Source organism: Mucor velutinosus (genome assembly GCF_035048745.1).
Source record: "Mucor velutinosus strain NIH1002 chromosome Unknown tig00000041, whole genome shotgun sequence".
NCBI classification, from domain to species: Eukaryota; Fungi; Mucoromycota; class Mucoromycetes; order Mucorales; family Mucoraceae; genus Mucor; species Mucor velutinosus.
Genome location: NW_027041905.1, coordinates 4255978 through 4277640, shown reverse-complemented (window position 1 = coordinate 4277640; position 21663 = coordinate 4255978). Strand labels below are relative to the sequence as shown.

Here is a 21663-nt window from a genome sequence, read left to right as displayed (position 1 = left end):
TCTAATGCTTAGTTTTCTCAATAAGATTTTATTAGATTGCTTATCATAGTTTTATTAGATGAAGCTGCATTTTTCAGTATATATGTATATATTCAGGATCAAGTATCAATTGTATCATAAAAGAACCCTGAGCCTAAGCCAGGCGGAACAGGTGGTACATCCACCACACCATGCGGAATCTCCACGCGATCACCCGCGATTTGCAGCAGCTTCACCTTGACACCAACCTCTGTCAATGTATGGAATAGTTCTGCCGTTTCCTTGGACGTGAATCGCTTGTCCAGTATCATACTAAACCCATCTTTCCACTCTGCTGCTTGTGTTGGTGTGGCGCAATAAAACTCTGCTACCGCCGTGTATTTGTCAGAATACAAGGCAAATGCTAGGTTGTTCTGCTGTTGCTGTTGTCCTTGTTGTCCTGGGGATAGTAAATGATGAGTTGCGTTTCCATCGTGGATGGCTGACGAAGATGATAGTATGGACGAGTTGTTGTTGTTGAATATCTGTGATGAGTTGTTGACGAGTCCAGCAATCGATGGGTTGCGAATTGCTCTTATTTCCGTTACTGAGCCCAGATCAATGCGGTTGGGAAGCTTTTCATATGATTTGAGCACAGGTGCAATCTTTTCAGAGAAATCGCCATACATGATGGACCGCTTGGATCGACTTAGTTTATAGTAACGCCAACGTTTGCCTGCCGCTGCACTATTACTCATGGTTGTGTTGGTAATACCAAGTGGAGAGCCCGCGCCGGTGTTGGTGGCAGGATGCGATAATAAGGTACCGTTGTTATTTGAATTACTGGCAATGACAGACATGCGTTGATTTGACAGGGGACATGGAAACCAGGCGCCTTCTAACAGGCAGCTGATTCTCTGTTTCTTGAGAAATTCATACGATTGTTTCGAAAGCCTCGTTCTCAAATTACTGAAGGAGTTCATTAGTTAAGGCATGTCTTACCAATGTATTCTAATCACACTTACGTGATGGCATCTCTTCCAGATAGATCATCCGCCCATTCAAGCTCTTTTAGTCGTCGATCTCGGATCTGTTGATATGGTGTGCCAAACATGTTTCTATCAAATTCTTGGATATCTTTTGTAGATGCAAACGCAGATCTCAATTGACTGCGTACAAGTGCCGACACCTTGGAAAGATCATATGTTGTCGCTTCCATGTCGTGAAATATTCTGAAATAGGTCTGCAATGTGGTTGAATGGACATGGTTGAAACTTAGTATCAGAGGTTGGAATTCTGCTATAGTATCTATGTGAATCTGGTTGAGTATAAATTCCTCCTGATTAGCACTGTTGTACTCACTCGTGGATGTGATGTTCCAATGACTGCATAGTAAATCTGTCACTTCAATGCTTGCCTTCGCAAATGGACATCGCTTTCCCTCTGGACGATGAATTTGTTCTAGAATCAACTTTGCAAACAAATCTTGGTTGTTCAATACAAATAGATGCATTTCTTCGAGGCCAAATACACCTGTTCTCCCAAACTCACGCTGAGGCACTTCTGTGGTGAATCCAATCTTTTTCCATTTTTTGGCACCGGGTATATCGATTTGGTCGACTTTGGCAGCTTCCCATATATCGTTGAGCATGTTTAAATGTCTAGGATTGTGCATGGAAACGGCAGTGCCATGTCGCATGTTGATATTTTGTATAAAGACGGTTTGGTATTCGAGGATCATGAGTTTGAGTTCTGCTGAAGGGTGGTTTTTCATCAATTTCTATTAGGGAGATCAGTATTTATTCCACGTTGTATCTAGACAACATACCAAGACACTCTTTTTTAGATTCGAACGATCATACGCACTGGAAAGCACACTACGGTATTCATCTGTTACATATTTTAGCATGGCTGTCAGCAACGACATGCTTGTGATGGACAGTAAATATTCTGGGCTGAGTAATCGATCCACTAATGTTTTGATCAATTCAGGTTCCTTCTCAATCGCTTTATGCAGCGTAGGATAGCCGTAGCATGTAATGACCGATGTGCTGGATTCATTGGCACATACCAACTTGAGTAAAATAGCGATTGCCGGCCGAGCAATAGTAGCCAGCTGCTCTGTTACCACAATGTGTGCAATATGGACAATAAAATCATCGTCGAGTGATTCCCAGCCAGTGTTGTGTTCCATCAGCGATAAAAATGAGTTGAGCGCATAAGCTAGTGTGTTGCCGCTGGAGGTGTTGACGATATCGCATAATGAATCCAGTCCCCCTCTCTCCAAGAATTCAGTAGCAAAGTCTTTTTCCTGCAAGCCATCTGAATTGTAAATGGCATGCTATGATTTGATGAAGGCTTCTTTACATACCTTGAGATAACCTTGTAGAGAAAAAGTGGCTATCTTGAGTGATTTGTCGTCTTTAGGTGTCATGACATGATTTGCACTTTCAGACAGACTGAATCCGGATGATAATCGCTTGAGTGCTTCCTGGGCAGAGGGTTTCGTATCCATATCATATGAATGAGACATGTTGTATAAAATTGAGAGATAGAGAGAGTGCGAGGAAAAAAGAGAGCTTGAATGATTTGATCGTGGTACTGTTGGACAAACTTAAATGACAGTGACTGCAACCACTTTCATTCAGGAATGCACATTTGTCTCGGGCTGTTTATATGCGTCCATGCGTGAAATGTCAATGTTTCATCTCGTGCGTGAATCAAAGAGCCAAGAAACAGCTTGGCTTACTCTTATGTGGCCTTAAAGATGGGGCATTGGCTAAATGCTTATGCTTGTAGCACAAGGGCCGAGAGCATCCATTTGGTGATTGACTAAAAGCTCCTAACAGCACTTCCAGCAAAACCTACAACGTAAATCAATCCCATCTTACACGCAAAGCCTATCCATCTCAAGCTATTCTTCCCATCACTTTCTGATATCAATGTCTTGTTTGGATGTCGACATTGTTAGGCATCTCCTCTTACTAGCCCGTATTGTTCCGCTTCCAGGCTACTTACAAAGGTATTAGTGATTGTATTTGATATCAAAAAACTAGGCGATCAATATCGCTACGCTCGATGTCGGTGTCGCTCTGTGAGCTCTCGCCAAGGACATTTTAAATCAGATATAATAAACTTTTGGCATATCAAGCAGATTTTAAACAATCAACTATTAGTAAAAGAAAGGTTATATCAGAGCCACCAGGAGGAGGAGAGGAGGTATATCCCCCCCCAGCACCCTGTTTATTTACACTGATATCAAACGAAGCCTATTATTAAGATGCTGTGAAAGAAAATTCAAGTTTTATGCAGCATTTGTAAACCACAACCTCCATTTTTTGATAGTAGAATTGCCCTACCTTTCACTGCTGCTGATGCTCTTAATAAGATGGCGACAGAAAGCTGGTCATAAATAAATACAGGACTTGTATAAGGCCTACAGCGACTTTTTTTTTGAGATATTGTCATTGCAAAAGACATCTTCATGGGACGAAGCTTCCCGAAAAAAAGTATTTGCGCTAAGCAATTGTTCTTTCAATTCCATGATCCCCATTTAATCAGTATCGCAATCATCATTGTCATCAACAGAAAGGCAGCAATGCTGTAACCACCACCAAAATCCATTCAAACTCAGTTTAGTTTTCTCTATTCAAGATTGGGCAGGTCATGTCTTTTTTCGACTTCTTTAATCTACTTTGTGAAGTTCGACGATATAAATTGTGATGATCACCCTACGCTTCCTAATACATTCTTGAAGTACTTTTCAAGGTGCTTCCAATGGTGCTAGTTGTAATAGATGTTTTGAATGAAATTAACGAGTAATCCAGTAAAATATGAAATGAGGTTTTTAGCGTAAATAGCCATATTTTGCATATGAAAACCTCATAAAAGTGGTTTCACAGGTTGCTTTGGATCGACAGAAACATTTTGATTTAATATATACCATAGTAAAACACTTCGTTTTCAAGGTGAGAAATGCGATCGTTTAAATTTTGGTGAACACCATGAGGTACTTCTCATGCTTTTTGGTCAATTTTTGGCCATGTTTTTTTTTGGCCCAAAAAGTTGAGCAAAGGTGTCAGGAAGGTATTACTACTCGAGTAAAATTGTTTGGCGTTATTCCGGTGGCTCAGGAAGTCCTACATGTCAAGATACGAAGGCTTGAAAGCTGTCAAATTTGGTTATGTACTGTTTTACAGAGTGTATTTACACGGCATAAATCGCATTTTAGGTAAAGCTGATTCATGCAAATTTCGATGCGCTATGTTGCTGGTAAGCTTATTAACAATGGAAACAAAAACCCGAATTTGCTGCTTAGATACTATGGTTTTGCATATTCGCTTCGCTACAATCAAGCCCTCATATAGATCAATACTATCAAATGCTGGATTGGATGCTTAGTTGTCACAGGTTTGCACCTTTGCTTCGCTACAGTAAAAACCCTCTATAGATCAATGCTATCATGTGTTGAATTAGACGCGTTATCCGTCTTGTATGGTGCTCAATTCTTTAAATTTTTGAAAGGCTATCCAAACTGCCAGCCAAAAAAAAAAGGCTATCCAAACTGCCAGCCAAAAAAAAAAGGCTATCCAAACTGCCAGCCAAAAAAAAAAAGGAATGATTTACAGTATATATAATGATTTCGTCTCAAATCTCTTGATTCACATATTTGATATTATCTTCTCTGATTTATGTGTGCTGACTATACAATACATCGTATGCCTTGCTTGAGAAATTCCAAAAAAATGCTATGTTGTCTTCCCTATTCATAACAAGGAAGATAGATAGCTATTTAAGGAACTTTTAGTAAGAGATTTCAGGCACAACGATGGCCGTGAACCCAACCGGTTACATCAACGGCCCCATAATCACTGCCTTGTCCCATGCATATGCAGCTGCTATTAGTATACTGTCAGATATCTGTGGCCATCCTTTAAGAAGTCCCCTAGGGGCTTCCTCTACTTCTGTTTCTGCGTTTATCTCTGCTTACGCTTTACCGCTACTTTGGTCTACTGGTTCTTATGGACTCCTTCAACAGATACGCCGATATTTATTCGTATATGAGTTGTAATCCTGGTAAATTATGAACATCATTCAGCGTGCAATAAATAAAGCTAGTTCGTCCTACTAATGTGTATTAGAATTTCACTTCTAAATTGTGCATCGTCGTATGAGAAGCCTGCATTAACGTTTGTAGATATGAATCAAGCCCTCCTGCAATAATCCATGCCTTTAGAAGTGGGAGCAGCTCATATACGGCGAAGCAGCGTACTTGCAATACCTCTGACTGCTCAAACACACCGTAAAATAGATGTATTTTGGCCGTGTTCTCTCGCGTTAGAAGTTTTAGACCGCCAGAGTAGCACTAAACAGTTGCTCTCACCTAGCGCTTACTTACTGACACCTTTGAGCAACTTTTTTGGGCTCGTTGAAAATTGACCCCAAACCATGAGGGGTACCTCATGGTTTTCATCGAAAATTAAACAATCGCGTTTTTGACCTTCAAAATGAAGATTTTTACTATGGCATATATTGATTCAAAATGCTTCTCTCGATCCAAAGCAACTCTTAAAACTTTATTCACGAGACCTTGCTATGCAAAATCTCGATATTTTCGCCAAAAACCTCATTTCATATTTTTAAACAGTGCTCAATAAGTTTATTCATAACACCCGTTTTACTTGGTACCATTGGGAGCGCCTTGAAAAATACTCCAAGGAAGCTTAAGAGAGTGTACGAGAATTTGTACGGCTTGTATAGTCAAATCTGGCAAAATAGTTCAATCAAGTCGAGAATAATTAAAATTTGGCCAATCTTGACCAGAAAACGTGAGTCTGCGATTGAATTTGTTCTGGCTGGCAAAATATGTGCCATTGCTATTTGAAAGCAACTGATGTTTGCGGATCTATAGAAAGAGGATTTGATCTAAAGAATAGAACTGAATATATTATAGCCTAAAGTTTACAATGTCGAAAGTAGTAGATTCATTATAATATTAAGGGTTGCAGAACTTGCATCAACATTTGTTGAAAATAAACATTGGAGATAGCTTATCAGAGTCCAATTTGCACTGATGCAAGTATTAGTATACACTTTCAGACAACAATCCTTTGGGATTTGTATAGAATGGGCTGATATAGGACGAAGGCCATGCTTGACAAAGCATTTCAAAAAAAAAACCCCCCTCCTGTGTGGATCATGCTGGCATACAACTCGACAGACCACAAATAACCAATGCTGCGAGTCAAATATAGAGCATCGTTGATTGGTAAACATAAAATTTTTTAGGCTTTTTGGATAGATTCAAACCATAGGTTTCTCTTTTCTTCTTTGTTTGCTGTTACAACATTTCCCATTTTATCATGAGCACTTTGATTCTTGATGCTGATCCTAACGACGATTTACTATTCTTAAATGAGAACCAAGTGCTTCGATATGCTTCGCCGTTTGCTATGGATGACCTCTATCTCAATAATATCAACAACATCTCGCCAAATGAAAGCCATTTGTCAGAATTCTCAAGCGAAGAAGACGAAGATTTTGATTTCAAAATGTTACAGCCTCAAGCACCTCCACCTTCGCCGCAAGCAAAGCCCATGTTGGACATCTTGTTTTCTGAAAAACTAAACGCATCATTAGAAGCATGCATGGTCAATAACAAGAATCACAATCTGGATCCTACGAGTGCTACGAATACAGCGACCATTTACTCTAATCATTTAGAACAGCATGCGCAAACATTAGATAAACTACTGCGCAAAACGATAAAAGATGAAAAACACAATAGCTTCAAAAGAAGCACCAAACAAAAGAGGAATACATCGGCGTATGCACAGCACCTCCGAAAGAGCAGCATCTCTAAAGAATCCTCATGCCGCTGGCAAGATAGAGCTCAAAACCAAAAACTACAGCACGTAGCCAAGGCAACTGAATACACTGACAAACTAAAGAAGGCGTTCTTGAGACATCAGCAATCATTAGAAGAAGAGGATATTGTTAATGAACTGAGAGATATGGGTTTATAAACATTTTTGTATAGTAGTAATCCGTTTTTTTTTCACATACCCCCCCTCTCTCTCTCACCTTTTAACCCACCTTCTTTCTTCTTATTATCTCTTTTCCCATATTATCATTATTATCATACATCTAATTGTCAACTTATATATAAAATAAAATCCTAAATCATTTGTAACCACATGCCTTTATTTATACATATAAAATTTACAATACAGTTTTTTCTACTCTCAGTTACTGAGCGCAGCCAGGAATCCTGTACTGCAATTTATTGATGAATTTCACAATATTAATAGGCTAAGATAAAAATCCTGCTTGACTCAAATAAGTAATAAAGGCATTAAGAAGAACAAAACATAAGAACATAGCTGTTTCATATTTCAATGACACCAAAACTTTCAAAGATCAAGCGAGTATCATAAAGTAAGCGAGTCATTATACGCATTTCCAATATTTATTCTTACAGTTGATAAAGATCCGAAATTAAAGGTAATGATGGGCGGGCTAGAGCGACAATAGTATCAAATTAAGCAGGTGATATGCTCGATTCAGACGATGTACATTGTTTCAATGCGTCGTATATCATCTACAAGTCTTGAAGAGCTCTTTCTAAATCAGCAGCAGCAGCAGCCCGTTGCTTGCTTGTGTGCTATTCGCAAATCGAATTTCTGCGCAGATTCTACCCAGGTCAATAGCGAGTGACAGTTACTCCCTCTATTCTCAAATCAAACTTTTGCTTGCTGATGAATGTGGCCACCTTGTTTTCTAGTCTCCATAGGAAATACTTGTCGCCAGCTTCGTTGTTTTTGACATGGAAGCAGGTGATATTCTGTCTTTTAAGCTTTTCATTGATGTCTCTGAGCTCGTTTACTTCAAGTAGTTCAATCTTTTCACCAGAATCATCATTATCCGCGTTATAAGAGTTGTCTTCAGATCATTTAAAGCTGGGAGATGTCTGAAGCCTCCGAATTTGATATGTCTACCACTGAACTCCAGTTGTGGGACACGAGGAGCGTAATCTAAGATATTGTAAAAGTTGAAGAAAGACACGACCTTGTATTTGTGTCCTGCGCAGTGTGCCAGATCGACGGTCAACTCAATAATGCTCGAAGTATCAGTAGCGGCACTCGAGAAGAGCTTGTGGGTGTAGGTGTACGTTGCATTCGATGCCAACAGAGCGCGAATTTTGAATGGTTATTTACCTTGGGTCTTGAGACTTTAAAAGTGCATGGTACTTCATATAGAAAGAGGTGCCCTAGGGCTGATGTGGCACGATGGTACGCAAAGTGTCAACACGGCTGTTAATTTGTATGCTGCTATGTAATCTATAGTGTTGAAGCTATACAGTAAGAAGGCTATATTTCTAGCCAAGGAAGGCTTAGGCATAAACTCAGAGAATACCACATATTGAATGTTTGGTATTGTCTTTTTTCTCTGTAGAATTGGGAGGAATTCGCACGGCTTCACGGTTCGAAAATGGAAAACAGTTGAGCATCATTGATAACTCCCGGATCCTGGCAAAGAGAAAAGGCTTACCAGGATTTGCAAACAAGATACAATGCATTGAAGCAACCCATGATGACCGAAATGAAAGTCTCGTTAGCTCAAATCGATGAAATTGAAAAACAGGCACGTTCATCTTTAGTTTAGTACTTGTACAACTGAAAACTATATAATGAATTATCAGTATATTGCTACAGTTGATCTATATACCAATTACTGTAAGACCTATACACTCATAAGATTCAGGGTCATGTTACAGATCAAAAATTCAATGCACATCGGAGCAAATGTGTCCTCATAGTTTCAGTGGCTTAGGGGTCATACTCAATCCAATTTTGATATATTTGTTTTTTCACATTTTAAAGTATCATTTCATCATGGAAAAACAAGAAGCTATCGTCGATTCTGATCAAGTGAAGAAGCCTAGAAAGAGATTTGTTGGAAAAGCCAAAAAGGCAGCATCAAATGCAAACAATGAGGCTGGCGGTGCCATTGAAGACGGTGCTGTTGGATTTGCAAGTAAAGTTTTCGACGTTACAGTACCCATATACGTTACTAACGCCTCATCTTGAATGAACAGAGGCACCAAGAGCCCGCAGTAGCCGAGTAGCTAACCAAGTGCCCGATGAAATCTTGAATGACCCTCTCTTGAACAAATCACTGGAAACTGTAAGCATGTCAAGATATGTCGAAAATCATGCATTGATTATTAATCACTGCAAATGTTAGATGCCATCAAATTACAACTTTGAAATCCATAAAACTGTCTGGAGAGTGAGAAAAGCCAAGGCCAAGCGAGGTAATATGATGTGAGAGCAATTGGCAGGATGTTTTCTGACATGATTCCATGTAGTCGCACTTCAATTACCAGAGGGTTTGATGATGTTTGCCTGTTTGATTGCCGATATCCTCGAAATGTAGGTTCTACGATGCAGAATCAACACATGCAATAAGACTTAACAAACTGTCTAGTTTTTGTGATGCGGAAACTTTGATTATGGGCGATGTTACCTATGGTGCATGTTGCGTTGACGATTACACAGCCAGAGCATTAGGATGCGATTTCTTGGTGCACTACGGCCACAGTTGTCTCGTGCCTGTTGATATCACCACCATTGAAACACTCTATGTGTTTGTGGATATTGGCATTGATACACAACATTTCATTGCTACAGTCAAGAAGAATTTTGAAAAGGGAAGCCGACTTGTTCTGGTAGGCACTATTCAATTTGCAGCAGCATTACAAGCATCCAAAGCACCCTTGGAAGAGGATTTCACAGTATTCATTCCTCAATCCAAACCCTTATCACCAGGAGAAATTTTGGGTTGCACATCACCCAAACTCACAGACATGGACTATATTGTGTGCATTGGTGATGGTCGTTTCCACTTGGAGTCCATCATGATTCATAATCCTGATTTACCCGCTTTCCAATACAATCCTTACGGCAAAACCTTCACTCGCGAGAGATACGACCATTTAGAGATGCATTCACTTCGCAAGCATGCTATTTCTGTAGCCAAAGAGGCCAAGAAGTACGGTCTTGTGTTGGGTACATTGGGTCGTCAGGGCAAACCACAAATCTTGGAATATCTGGAGCAAGCCATCAAGGAGCAAGGCAAAGAATCTGTCAATGTGTTACTATCTGAGATTTTCCCGGGCAAATTGGAGCAGTTTGAGGATGTGGATGCTTGGATCCAAATTGCATGTCCAAGATTATCTATTGATTGGGGTTACGCATTCCCTAAGCCTTTACTAACACCGTATGAAGCATCGATTGCATTAGGAAAGGCAGAATGGCAAGACGTGTATCCTATGGACTTTTACGCAAATGATAGTTTGGGCCCATGGACGCCTAATCATGGTAGAGGTGTACCACGAAAGAGAAGAACTGTAGTGGCATCAAAGTAATGTTGTATATAGTAAATAAACTTATCTTTTGACGGCTTTACGGCTTTTAAAAGATCTGATATTAGTAGAGATGTATAAAAAAAAGTAGAGTTGATTGAGCACAACCATGTTGTGGCACTTGCTAAATATGCCTTGATTTCACTATTTGAGCGATTGGTCAGTATTATAACGGAAAGTTCCAATTCAGAAGAAAGGACAAATGTCTGTCTTGACGCCTACTTTTTAAAAGCGAGCATTTATTAGGCCTTTTCAAGATGTTACAAAAGAAATAGTAGATAGTTGAGACATTCTCGAATATACACATCTCGTTGATCTATCTCCACTTGGACAAACTCTCATTTGCTTGGGATACCTCGTCAAAACCTAGCCAAGATATTATGAATACTTGAAAATGGTGCATTAGACTATATGCAATCAATATACGCATATAATACGTTTTAGATTAGAATTATCAAGTACAATGTATTAATACAAATACACATGATATGAGGTGTAGAACAATAAAGAGGCTACACAACTGTTGCACAGTAATAAATTAGAGTTTCTCAAGCTAAAATAAAAAGCTACATGCAAAATAGATCAAAGACATTGGAAATGCAATTTATGATACAAATTCCTGCTGTTCTTCTTCTTTGCTTTCCTTTTCTTTTTTGCCGCTTTTACACATCACACCCATGGCTCTTCACTTTATAGCGCTTATATTCAGCGTCTGCTCATTCATTTTACTGCTCATCGCCAATCTCGGAACAACATTTGATAGCACATTTCTACCAGATATTTATTTGGTCAAAGTAAATCAAGCAGTCAATGGAAGATCCATAAGGTATGGCGTGTATAGCTCCTGCTTATACTATCAAGAGGACAACAAAACACCTCACTCTTGCACCAAGAAACTACCTGGCTATTCATTTGACTCAACGCAGTTTGCAGAAGTATGTGGCGCTGATATCACCAATGCCACCATGGTCACTGTCTACTCAGATGTAATCAAAGAAGCTCAGTTAACCACCTTTAAAGGCATCGTGCTCATCATGCCAGCAGTGATCCTTGCATTTTTCAGTGTCGTTTGTGAGTTTCAAATCATGATAAATTACCAATATATTAACCTTTTTGCAAATTTACAGGTGCATTATTGATTCGAAGATTGCGCAAGAATAATATCATACCGTTTATTGGCACATTCAGCTCATTGTTTGCTTTTTTCACGGGTGCAGCTGGCCTGGCTCTCGTTATTGTTACATTTTGGAAAGGGTTAGCTACACTGGAGAGGAGAGTTGAGGGGCTATCTCATCAATGGGGGCCTGCTATCTACCTGGTCGGTATTGGCAGTGGATGTATCCTAATCACCTTGGTGTGCTTCGTGATTAGCTTGTTTACCTATAAATCAGAGAGCTACAAAAGAGAGACATTCCACTTGTATGACTATGATTTGAATGCAAGCACAAATCAGAAGCCTATGGCTACGTCTTCACCATACGATGCACAAACAACGTATCTCAACTCGCCCACAAAACAAGATGACTATGAATACACGCATGCCATCTCATCGCCTACTACACAACACTATCCATCCTATCATCAAGCGCAGCATCAAACTTACCAACCTCAAACAACTTATCAGCAAGGAAATCACTACTATTAAAAGCACCAGGGCGGGAAGGAGGCTTTAATAAGGTTCCTCAGCGAGAAAAGTTGCTAGCCTTTCCTACCTTCATCGTGAATTCTAATCTACTATACATATCTATATAAATAAACCTCATATTCTATTGTTAGCTTACAAAATGATTTGATCTGTTCATTAACATCATTACTGATCGCAAACTTCAATGTCCACACAAATAATAGGATTGAATAAAGCTAATCTGAATACGGTGTCAATTTTGTACATCGCGTTGGGGTTCCTATTTGAATCAGCAATTAACACCAATCAATTCTATTAAGTTCGAATTATGTTAAAAAAAGTAATAATCCTAGATATTCTGATGCTAGATTATACTGTATGTTGATCCGCAATCCTCTTCTTATTAGCCTCTATTTGATGAATGACGTTACTGATGCTGCCAGCCAAAATATTTCTATCTCCGATATACGTTTTTCTGTTCTAGATTGGTCAAAATCTGATCAAATTCGGCTCGATTAAACTAATCTTTCGTATTCAATTATATTCGATGCGATGATCATCCTATACGCTCTTAAGCTTTCCTGGAGTACTTTTTAAGGCGCATCCAATGGTACCAAATAAGATAAATGTTTTTAATAAACTTGTTGAGCAAATTTAGAAAACATAAAATGACAATTTAGGCCAAAATATCAAAATTTTGCATATCAAAATTTCACAAACACAGTTTCAAAAGTTGCTTTGAGTCGAAAAAAACGTTTTGATTCAATATATGCTATAGTAGAAGCCTTCATTTTTGGGGTCAAAAACGCGATCGTTTGATTTTTGATGAAACCCATGAGGTACCCCTCATGCTTTTTGGTGGATTTTTGGTGAGGTTTTTTTTGGTCCCCAAAAAGTTGAGCAAAAGTGTCAGGAAGTAACTGCTTGTTGAAAGCAGTGATTTGGTACTATTCTTACAGTCTGAAGCGACTTCTAACACGAGAAGACATGGCTCAAATATATCCAAAGTTCGCTAGGGTTTGTATATATTTGAGTAGTAAGAGGTAATACATGCGTTATGCTTGCTTATATGTGTACTATTCTCAATGCTAGATGCGCGGATCATCGCAGGAGAGTCAGGTCTGTAAGTACACGGCGTTCATAAAGGGTATCAGATAATAATGGAGACTATAAATGTGAAAGTTCAGTAGAATTTGGTTATCTTTTTGTCATTAGCTCCCCTTTTCTCTCTTTTGAAAAGAGAAAACGGCATTGAGAAGCGTCTCACTTTGGATGATATCGATCAATCGCTTCATACTTTGAAAATGGGTGTATCTCCTGTAAGTAGGGGCAACGATGATTTGCAGCACTGGCCGTGTGCATTGCTCAAATGTGTGATACTCGTCCATGCTTCCATAGTCTCTACAAATGTACTTTTGAATGTAAAGCTATCAACTACATGATGCTATACAACATGTCCATGGTCTCCGTTGTCAACAATTTGGCCATCCTAAAAAGTTATTTAGATGTGGCCAATGTTTGTGATGCTTGCAATCCGGGTACAAGAAAAATGACTGTTTAAGCATATGGCACCTGGCTTCAGGGACAAAACTATCAATGTATGATAATCAAGCCACTGAATCAAATTAAACAGCTAAAGGTGATTGGATGACTAAATCATGGAGACAAATTCACTTGAAATAGTTACCATTGCACAAATAGCAACGCAATGCTTTTGGTGTAACTCTTGGTTTCTTCAACAAAGACACACAGTTTAGATTTCTCTCCTTCTTTATATCTCAATACCCTTTCTGCTGCCTTCTTCAACCCCCTTCTTTTTCCCTTTTTTTTTTCTCTTCTCTCTCAATTCATCGTTTGTTGACACTGAACCATCTTGTTTGCATAAGCTCCAACCTTCCTCTCCTTTTCATCTCGACATGGACAACACTTCCAAGATAGCCGCATTGAAGACGCCCAAGACCACCATTGCATCTCGACGGCCAATGCTGAATTCTCAAAGATCAATGTCTGTCTTATCCATCAATACAAGTGCAACGCATCATGACCTGATGAGAAGAAACAGCTCATCAATGACCACAAGTAATAGACATCGATCAGGCATCCACGCATCTTCTACACCACCCCCTCCTTTACCTACATTGGCTACTAGCACACAGATGAGCCCAGAAGAGCTTTCCTCCAAGATTGCGGATAGCTTTCAGCAGTTTTCCAGTATGCTATCCCAATTATCCACCAATACAACATTACAGCAGAAGCATCAACGTACTCATAATGCGGCAGTTGCGAAATCCGGCATGGTTACAACACCAACAGCTCCTGTCACACCACCACCAACACTGCCACCATTACCCTCTGCAAAGTCGACTTTGGTCAGACACCCCCCTTCATCGTCTCCGCAACCACAACCACAGCAACAGAAACAGCAGCGAAGATCTATAGAGAAATCAATCAAGAAAAAGACCAAGAAACCAGCAGCACTAGTTACCACATCGCACGAGCACACGGATTGCCAAGATGATAATGAGGAGGACGCTATTAAAGCAACTAAATTAGTTGAAATTTACTCTCGTTATGCAGTTTTTAATGAGCATGACAATTTGGATGAAATACCACTACTACATGGCAACACAAGACTCCGACATTGCTTGCTAATTAAGTGGTTCAACCGTGCTGCTTCCATTGGCGACCTTGACACCATGAAACGCATGCTAGCAACAACCCAAGTCAGTATCCACGACACAGACGACACAAAGACCGGCATCACAGCACTGATGTACACTGCTTATTTTGGCCATCTTCAATGTTTGCAATTACTGCTAAATCACCAAAAGCAGAATAACATGGACACCATCAATCAACAAGACAAAAGTAAGTTTATGTTTGACGTCGTACGGATTATAATTGCTTTTTTTTATAATCCCCGTACAAAATGTGAGAAAAAGGGACACTCATCACTGCATTCTATTAGAGGGTTGGACAGCGTTGATTTGGGCTGTCCATGGACATCAACTGGATGCTGTGAAAGTACTGCTGGATCACGGTGCCAACAAGTCCATCAAGACGAAGCAGGCGAGAACCGTGTATCAATACCCCACCCTACATTCAATCAAGGAGCTGCTGGGCGAGCCAGAGGTCTCTATGCCTGTGCCTGTGTCTGATGCTGCTGCGAATACCACGATACCTGCCCCGACACTCACGCCACCACCACAGCCTACCGAACTATTGGAATCGCCTACTACACCAACACCCACTACGGCAAGTATACCCCATCACGACATGTATTACCAAGCATCTGTAGACGGCTACAACCATTTTCTCAACCATCATCAGCATACAAAAGCCAAACTTGCGTCTTCATCTGGTTCCACAACAACGAACAGGCCCACTGACAGCCCCAAATTAACGCCACCGGATTTCAGCCAGCTGTTGTCCATCACCACACCACCCAAACAGCAACAGCAACAGCGAAACAAGGAAATTTCGTGTGCTGTCATGACACAGGAGGAAGAGGAGGATCTCAAGCAATGGGAAGCTTCTGTGAAATCACTGAGCACCTTTTCATGGAATCAATGCTTGCCGGATCAAATGTTTGTGTTTAGTCAGGACGAAATGCACTACATATTAGACCATGCTCTTCATGTCACTGATACCAAATCACTCGCCAACAAAAATGCACTGGACAACGCGTTGTGGCAACCAGCCAACATTGTGTTCCTGAGCGCTCGATTTGCCCACTACTGCTCTAGCAGGGATTTATTGGCGTTGTTACTCAATACTACCGCAGCTAAGCTTTCAAGGATCATCAAGGTATAAGAGGCGACAAACACAAACATTTAACATAAACTTATATGAATATATATGGACTAGGCTACTTCTCGAGATACACAAGGTTTGGCTTTTTGGATTGCCAATATGTGTCAGTTATCCAGCTACTTAAAAAAGGATCCCGGCCTCTCCATCTCCACCATTGACACGCAAGAAACGCTATCAGCATTGATCTCTGAAGCGTACACCTATTATATAACAGAATCACAAAAGAGATTGGAAAAGTTCCTCCCAGTCGTGATGGACTACGAGCCAATCCACGAACTGAACCAGGTGGACTTTGCAGACGACTGGCAGAGATTCTTTAGAAGGAGTAGCTACACTTTGAGTAACAGAAAGTCAATTGACGTTCTATCTACCACAAACACTGCAACAACAAATAGACCGGATTCGTCAGAGAGAAAATACTCATTGGACGCTGCTTCCTTGAACAGCTTGGACGAGACAGCATCCACACCACAATATATGACACTACTATTGACAGAGCTACAACGCACATTACAGTCGTATCATGTCCCTCCAGCCATTGTGATCCAGGCCATAGCACAGTTCTTTCACTACCTGTCCTGCGAGATGTTCAACCGTGTTCTGACCTACAAGAAATACCTGTGCCGCTCCAAAGCACTGCAGATTCGAATGAATCTATCCGCATTTGAAGATTGGATCCGTATTCAAAAGCTACCTACATCATTGAACCAGTCATTCGAGCCCCTTGTGCAATTGCTACAGCTGCTCCAATGCTTATCTCAGCTGGATGATGTGCTATTGTTTAGTAGCACAATCCAGACATTCGATAAATTAAATGCACTGCAAGTGAAACGCTGTGTACAAAACTACCGTTATGAAGTAACTGAATCTCGATTACCGGATCAGGTAACTGAACTGGCCAATCAGTGGGTGGTAGATCATCAACATCATTGGCGTAACCAGCGAAAAGCATCGATCGAGATTGACGAGCGAGAGACCCGAGCCAGACCCACTAGCATATCTAGCCTGAATAGTCTCTTGACACCTACAAACAAAACCATGCATGAACTGGAATCACCTACCACTAGTATACCCGTACCGCCAACATCAGCAGAGGAGGAAAAACGCAATTCCAAGTATCTATTGCCATTTTCGGTGCTGGAGACCACCGCGCTTCTTCAAGGTTGGACAAACGAACAACACAAATATTTGAATGAGAATGATATCATGCTGTATTCCGACACAATTTACAAGGAGATCAAACTCAAGAAGCAAGAAGAATTCAATGTATTGGACAAGATATTCCCAACCATCACTGAGGAATGGTTGTATTCCATTGACAAATAAATGAAATAATGTTTATTTTCTTGTGTAATCGTATTGGAGATATATAATTCTTCTCTCTTATTCTTTTTCTCCTTTTCTCGTTTTCCTTTCTTTCCAACTAAAAAAATGTCTGCTCACTCCATTTGCCCCATTTGCAGTGCCAATTTATCTAATACAAACCATTACTCTTGGTGTGCGCTTCAAAAGTAGGTGGATTGAGTCTTGTTTACATGTGTAACTGCCATGACTAACCGTGTTGAATAGCGGACATCGCAATCCGTTCCTAGCAGCGCTAAACTACACATATGCTACTATAAGCTCTACCACCGCGAGCCAATATTGCCATAGCTGAAACCCATATACTACGGTAATGAACCAGAATTTAATCCTTTAAAAATTGACCGCCATTTACATATTGCATAAATTCATCCTTATATATGTATATATACATACCTATACATAGCAGTAGTTTTTTCTCTTGTTCTTGAACTATATACCCCCTCTCTCTTGTTTTCATTACTTTTTTTTTGTTTTTCAATAAAAATTACAATGTCAAATGAACCTATCAACAAAACGGTAGCAGCATTTGGAAGAGTTTTGGCAGTGGATCCATACAATTATATAAATCAGGTTGACGATGACACTGTGATTATCACACCAAAATTCAATACATCGGGCCTCCAAGAGCTTAAGGTATACCAGGTTACACTTTATATATATATATATATATATATATATGAATGTGCCTCTGAATGTTTTGTATTAGGTAGGGGTGTTACTACCCTTTAGCCAGAGCAACGATAATTTGACAGCAGAGATTGTTTGGGGGTAATGGTTTACACTAATTTGGATTCTAAATTTCCCTCTAAACCACAAGGCTTAAATCCATAGAGGGTCTTCTGCTATTCGGATGGCAGCAAATATGATCAATCAACAAAAGATCATTCAAGGTGCATACATTACTTTAATTGAAAAGGATTCGTTTCCGAACGAAAATGCCGAAGATCAGGGAGCTGTAACTCAAGCCGTGTATGCCTCCGTTACATTATTGCAGCAAGGTGTTATTGCTGTCATTGGCGATGTTTCGAGTTCTTGGACGACACTGAGTGCATTGATAACCAGTACATTGGAAATACCGCAGTGTTCGTTTACTGCTAATGCGAGTAAGTTTCATGCCTGAGGGAGACGATATCCATGCTAACACATTCACTTGCCATAGTCGGTTTCTCGGACAAATCGCAATACAAGTATTTTTATCGTACTATACCAACAAAAGCCACATTAGCAGGTGTAATGCTCGATTTCATAGCAAGTCAGGGTTGGAGAAATATAGGCGTGATTTACGACAACGATCCACTCGGACAGCAATGTAAGTCCTTGCATGAGATCAACCTATTGAATTACTCACGTCTTTTTTGCTGCATAGTCTATCAAAAAGTCTTGAATCAAGCTACTTATCGTAATCTCAACGTGATTAGCTATCAACCATACATATCCGCAAATATAACCGATTTGCTAAAATTCATTGAATCCAGTGCCATGCGAATCATCATGGTAGGTGTTACAGGCACACATCAGATAAATCTGATGAAAATGGCTGCAGCAAGAAACTTGACTTCGAGTGAATATGTGTGGTTATTAATGGACGACAATTCAGCCAATATGAAGGACATGATAATGACTGGGGCCATGGATGGTGCGTTTATGTTTGACATGAAAATGTCATTATATGGCTACCCGCCGTTTGAAGCATTTTTGAGTGACTGGATGCGTTTGGACCCTGAAGCGTAAGTTGTGTACAGTGCTATGAAGGGTGGTTTATTCACTGATCGACAGGTATCCATATGCTGGAAGAAGAAATGTATCTACAAACGAAGGGTAAGGTTTTATATACCTGCACCATGAAGCAACTACCTAATGAGTTTTTGTTTGTATGACAGACCCGCTTTTTCATGCATGATGACAATGGCTCGAGGGTTTAATCAAACCTTATCTACCATCAGCAATCACTCGCTAGGCTTAGAAATGCTCTCAAATCGTTCATTAGGATCTGCCATGACACCACGCACATTTGATACGGGCTATCTTAGTCCTGAAGGACCTTTGCATTATGACAGTAATGGCGATTTACTTACAGGGTATGCCTATTCTTTATGTGTGAACATAATTTACTAACACTTGGAAACAGAAACCACCACATTTTCAACATTCAACGTGGTAATTTAGTCTCTATCGGTCGCAGTATTGCCGGCAAATTCGAATTTACAACACCTCCCATGTACCATGATGGCACGCATCAGGTATTACTCATCTTCAAACGTTTCTAGCAGTTTTTTTTTTTTTTACAACAGTTTGTTTCTAAATAGTAGCCTCCAGCGGATTTGCCTCCTAGTAATGCACTCAATCCTAGTTTCTCAAGTATGACTTCCCAAATTATACTGGGCTTCACTGCCACTGGAATGTTCTGTACATGTCTTGTGCTGTTGCTCGTCATCATGTTTAGAAAACATGACATTTTCCGTGCATCGAGTCCGTTGTTTTGTTGCTTTGAATTGCTTGGACTTCTGTTCACCTATACTTCGGTCATATTCACAATGGGTATACCAACAAAGACGTCCTGTTTTCTGGTACCAATTACCTTCAATTTTGGCTTCCTGCTGGTGTTGGGAAATTTGATTGCCAAGAACTATCGAATATACCGAATATTTAACAACATATTCATATCAAGGACAGTGCTGACCGACTTCAAATTGATGAAATTGCTATCTGTTGTGATTTCAGTCAACATGGCTGTATTGACCATTGGCTTGCTGGTATCTTCACCAGAGCCTGTGCTTGTGCAAGTGAATCCAACATCTCATTATTGGGTTTGCCGGGCTGCTCCAACAGCCAGCCGAACCATCTTTCTAAGTTTTGGTGCAATTTATGCTGGTAGCATGTTGATCTTTGCAACATTTCTAGCCTATAAGACGAGATCCGCCGGCAAGCACTATGACCACTACAATGAATGCAAGCAAATGGGTATCTCTGTTTAGTAAGTTGTTTACCAAAGACTTTGAGTACGATACTGATAAGCGTACATGTAGCAACATCCTATTTTCTGCTTTAGTGGGCTTTACCGCCATGATCAATCCTTTAGCAAATTACTACCTCAAGTTTTATTCTGTTGCTGTTGCCATTTTATGGGCAACTACATTCTCATTAGCGGTGCTCTTTATACCCAAAGTGTACATATTTTACAAGCAATGGCGAAAGGCTGTAACTGCAACCGAGACAACTGATGAACCTCCTTCATTTTCGCCATCCACCACAGCTTGTCATGAAGATGAAATAGACGATATCACTCTTTACTCGTTCCTTAAATCTACAACAAAGAAACCAAGCAAAGACCCACTTCCGCCACCATCACCTGTTACTTTATTATCACCTATCGCCACTAGCAACTACGTCCATGACGATCACGCCATGACAACGACGGTTGAAGGTAGATACGACAACACCAATGTCTATGTTGAAGTACAAGAAGGCGATGTGCCTGTTCGAAAAGCCTTCAAGTATTTCCCATTTCTATCTCAATGGAAAATGCGAAGACTGATGATATTCCCAAGATTCGGATACATCTCTTACTATTCTGAAAAAACAAAAAAAGGCACCATGATTTCTTACACGCATGCCTCTGTCTACAGCAGCACCAATCCAGAGGAAGACTTTATTCTCAAGATACATGGCCAAGACAAGCACGATGTTTATATTCAGTTGGGCGATTTTATCACCATGGAATCATGGAAAGCATGCTTGAATCAAGATATCATGAAGCAGCAAGAGCAAGAGGAATACATATTTAGGAAGCGACCTTCGTCAACCACCATCACCACAAGCACGTCCACGTCCTTGTCAGATAGCACTTGTCATCATCACCATCGCTCGCGTCGCAGAAGCAAAAGCCAACCGTTGAAGAAACGGCCTTCTTACCCAATGTTGGTGTCGTCAGTGTCCTCTTCTTCCTTGGCATCTTCTTTTCGAAATAGAACAAATGAAAACATTATGTAATCTGCGTATGCATGAATTCACTATTTTTTTTTTTTTTATTTTTTCGCATTTGTAATGTACATTGAATTTTCAATTAGTTTAATTTAGATGATCGTCTAATAGATTTAGCGTTATTAGTGTTGAAAGGAGGACGATAGAGCTGACAAGATGTGATTGTGGGCTTTGCATTTGCAAAATTTGAGCTGAGTGAGGGAGGTGTTTCTTCTGGCGTGAATTGGATCTTTTTTGGCAAATATTTTTTTCTGTAATGCGGTATCAAGTCGAGTTGATGGTAGCGTTTATCAGGATTGCTCAGCAAATGCAAAGTGTCCAGACGAAGGCATTTTTCTGAGCAATACAAGGCATTCTAAGCCGTGTTAGTTATTTTACGTTTCATGCAAAGTGTTGATGATGAACTCACTGAGTTTTGTGATATGGCATTGTCACAATATGTGCACCAGTTTAAGTCAGTCATTTTATCATGAGCATGTAGGCAAATAAAGAGAGA

At 40.0% G+C, this 21663-nt stretch overlaps 6 protein-coding genes across 6 annotated transcripts; 5 read left to right on the top strand and 1 right to left on the bottom strand.

The window, feature by feature from the left end:
* Positions 1–98: 98 nt before the first annotated feature.
* On the bottom strand, positions 99–2491 carry ATC70_001599 (TYR_PHOSPHATASE_2 domain-containing protein; the record flags this gene model as incomplete). Its single annotated transcript, XM_064820993.1, has 4 exons — positions 99–927; positions 984–1738; positions 1787–2269; positions 2330–2491. The coding sequence occupies 4 exons, from the start codon at positions 2489–2491 to the stop codon at positions 99–101; spliced, it is 2229 nt and encodes a 742-aa protein (XP_064684913.1).
* A 3829-nt stretch (positions 2492–6320) lies between these two features.
* On the top strand, positions 6321–6983 carry AMN1_1 (Antagonist of MEN (Mitotic Exit Network); the record flags this gene model as incomplete). Its single annotated transcript, XM_064820992.1, has 1 exon — positions 6321–6983. The coding sequence occupies one exon, from the start codon at positions 6321–6323 to the stop codon at positions 6981–6983; it is 663 nt and encodes a 220-aa protein (XP_064684912.1).
* A 1869-nt stretch (positions 6984–8852) lies between these two features.
* PUF3_2 (mRNA binding protein puf3) lies at positions 8853–10387 on the top strand (the record flags this gene model as incomplete). Its single annotated transcript, XM_064820991.1, has 5 exons — positions 8853–8994; positions 9056–9144; positions 9205–9274; positions 9329–9392; positions 9448–10387. 5 exons carry the CDS (start codon positions 8853–8855, stop codon positions 10385–10387), a joined length of 1305 nt encoding a protein of 434 aa, XP_064684911.1.
* A 674-nt stretch (positions 10388–11061) lies between these two features.
* On the top strand, positions 11062–12029 carry ATC70_001596 (uncharacterized protein; the record flags this gene model as incomplete). Its single annotated transcript, XM_064820990.1, has 2 exons — positions 11062–11455; positions 11512–12029. The coding sequence occupies 2 exons, from the start codon at positions 11062–11064 to the stop codon at positions 12027–12029; spliced, it is 912 nt and encodes a 303-aa protein (XP_064684910.1).
* A 1895-nt stretch (positions 12030–13924) lies between these two features.
* Positions 13925–17147, top strand: ATC70_001595 (uncharacterized protein; the record flags this gene model as incomplete). The annotated part of the gene is made up of 3 exons (XM_064820989.1): positions 13925–14876; positions 14977–15815; positions 15876–17147. The coding sequence occupies 3 exons, from the start codon at positions 13925–13927 to the stop codon at positions 17145–17147; spliced, it is 3063 nt and encodes a 1020-aa protein (XP_064684909.1).
* Positions 17148–17675: 528 nt separating this feature from the next.
* On the top strand, positions 17676–21176 carry MUQ1_1 (choline phosphate cytidylyltransferase; the record flags this gene model as incomplete). The annotated part of the gene is made up of 10 exons (XM_064820988.1): positions 17676–17819; positions 17893–17954; positions 18018–18289; positions 18346–18495; positions 18553–18913; positions 18963–19004; positions 19067–19264; positions 19315–19426; positions 19496–20160; positions 20213–21176. The coding sequence occupies 10 exons, from the start codon at positions 17676–17678 to the stop codon at positions 21174–21176; spliced, it is 2970 nt and encodes a 989-aa protein (XP_064684908.1).
* Between the last annotated feature and the right edge of the window lie 487 nt (positions 21177–21663).